Source organism: Oncorhynchus masou, unplaced genomic scaffold, assembly GCF_036934945.1.
Source record: "Oncorhynchus masou masou isolate Uvic2021 unplaced genomic scaffold, UVic_Omas_1.1 unplaced_scaffold_14956, whole genome shotgun sequence".
NCBI lineage: Eukaryota > Metazoa > Chordata > Actinopteri > Salmoniformes > Salmonidae > Oncorhynchus > Oncorhynchus masou.
In genome coordinates, this window is record NW_027004963.1 from 1 (window position 1) to 2409 (window position 2409).

Here is a 2409-nt window from a genome sequence, read left to right on the forward strand (position 1 = left end):
ATGCTCCCTCTGCTGTTTCCAGGGGCCTGTTGCACAAAAGTAGAATTAAGACATCCGGGATAAATGACTCAGCTGAGCTCAATGAAGCCAAAACATGTGCGTCCAGGCTTAATTGGTTGCACAAAGACCAAGCCAGGATGAGCAGACACGGATTCATTAAGCCAGGTGAAAACAATCCTGGATAGGTGCGCGCTCACGGCTCACTCAAATAGACCCCGCCACAGATCACAGATTAACTGATTTACCATGGCAACTAGAGCCGCGTACTTTTCCCCGTCGGAAGCACAAATCCTCATGGAGGCATACGAGGAGGTAAAAGATATAATTAAGAAGAAAGGCAACACCGCCACAGTGATAAAGCAAAGAGAAAAAGCGTGGCAAAGTATTGCAGACCGCCTGAATGCGTAAGTAGTGCACAATTACACACTCACCGCTCCGCTGAAACATCACAATTACAATTCAAATATTTAATTCACATCTCCAAAAATTGTACTGTAATTATGAAACGGTTAAATTTTTAATTGAAATGCACTGCAGATATGAGTGAAATTGTGTAAAGTAACTCCATCACACTGTATAAAGCTATGATAAATTTTTTGATATTTTTACTGAAAACAAGACAAAAATACCAAGTAATTTTTTGCAGTGTGACTCCATTAAATGTGTGTGTGTAGATTAAACATGAACTGGCCAAAACGGACATGGCAGCAGGTCAAAATCAAATACAAGAACATTCTGCAGAATGGTATGGTCCCTGACTAATATTTAACAAAGCACAAGCATATATTGTACCCAGAAGGTGCCTGCTCACACATTGTCTGTACTGTTTTAGCAGTGAAAAAGAATACCCACAGACAAGGCACGGGTGGTGGGTCACCAAAGGCTGACCTTACCCCAGCAGAGGACATGGCCTTGGAGCTAAATAAAGGCAGGCCCGTCTTAGAGGGGATCCCTGGGGGGAAAGAGACGAGCATAGGTTCCTCCCAAGATGCCACCCGCTTCATTCAAGGTATGTCCTTCCATCTCTACATGGGATACAACCACATTCATATTGAATCAATTTGGACTGTCTGACTTTGGTTTACCTATTGCCTTGCAGTGTCTGGCAGCACTGTGTTCCTGTTAGAGCCACCAGCACAAGCACCAGACGATGCTGATCCAGTGAGTACTCCATCAAAGGCATACTGTAGGCCTGGCATGTCTTGTCTACTAGCTTCAATATGAATCCGATTAAATGTGATAGGGTGAAGGCCCCAGTGCAGCAGCAACAGCACATGCTGGAGACGATGATGAGGAGGAGACCATCTCTCTGGATTCCAGAAGGCATGAGGTATCATGTTAAGACTGTGAAAGTACTATTTACTCTACAATGGTGAGGAGTCCTCATCAAAATCAAAAAATCTAATTTATTTTACAGGACCCAGATGCTATACAGTGGGAAAACCAGCCTGGCAACATAGTGCGTATTAATAAAAGGACACCACATCCTGCCAAATTCCAGCTGCGCTAATTGTATTGTATTCACAGAGCTCACAAGCTATCAGAAAGTTGTATGGCAACCACCTCCGGCGCCAAATAGAACTGGCAGACATAGACATTCAGTACAAGAAGAAAAAGATGGAAAATCTTGCACTGGAGTCCGAAATAAAAAAGAGGACAATTAGGAAACTGGACCTTGAAATAAAAAAACTTGAGAGGGAGGTGAGATATGCCTTCAATGTACACTGTATGCTAACTGTAACACAAATGTATTAATCATTATTCTTTCCTCCCCCAGCTCCAAGAAGATGACACAGCTCAAAATAAAAATTAGGTATATTCTCGTAAAGTCAAGTGAGCCATGACATATGAGCTCTTATTGTGAGCACACAGGACGGTGGCATCTTTCTAAGGTTTTTTTTATTTTCCCAGCAATCAGTACAACCAAGTCATCGTTATAAGGCATCGCCCTCTTTTGCCCACCCCCCCAGCACCAGGTGTGGCCACTAGCCTATATGAAGGCCCAAAATTGTGTGTTCCTTTCTGCTCTGACAATGGCATGCCCATTCGTAAGCGAGATGTGGTGGATGAAGAAGCACTTGTGCTGAGGAGAGCCTTCAGGCGAGAAAGGGTCTTCAGGGACCGGTTGGACCCACTGGCCTTCCCTGATGACCATCTATATGAAAGATACAGGTTTTCTGCAGATGGCATCAGGTATCTATGCAGACTACTGGGTCCCAGGATTAAGCACCGCACTGCACGGAGCCATGCACTGAGTGTGGAGCAAATGGCTTGTGTGGCCTTGCGCTTTTGCATAGTGGAGCCTTCCTGTACTCAGTGGGGGATGCAGAACAGCTGAACAAGGCCACAATTTGCACGCACAATAAGGAGTGTGTGTCTGGCTATCAAAGCATTAGCAGATGTCTTCAT

The 2409-nt window shown here is 44.4% G+C and overlaps 1 protein-coding gene across 3 annotated transcripts; it reads left to right on the plus strand.

Moving 5' to 3' along the window:
• Positions 1-270: 270 nt before the first annotated feature.
• LOC135531029 (uncharacterized) lies at positions 271-2038 on the plus strand. Of its 3 annotated transcripts, XM_064959175.1 has the most exons (8): positions 271-404; positions 709-745; positions 833-1009; positions 1100-1161; positions 1244-1330; positions 1418-1459; positions 1528-1701; positions 1778-2038. In XM_064959175.1, the coding sequence occupies exons 3-8, from the start codon at positions 907-909 to the stop codon at positions 1811-1813; spliced, it is 504 nt and encodes a 167-aa protein (XP_064815247.1). In that variant the 5' UTR covers positions 271-404; positions 709-745; positions 833-906; the 3' UTR covers positions 1814-2038. The 3 variants fall into 3 exon arrangements, with proteins under 3 accessions (XP_064815247.1, XP_064815244.1, XP_064815246.1); XM_064959172.1 differs by lacking the exon at positions 271-404 and having other exon boundaries at positions 488-745; XM_064959174.1 differs by lacking the exons at positions 271-404; positions 1418-1459 and having other exon boundaries at positions 489-745.
• Positions 2039-2409: the final 371 nt, after the last annotated feature.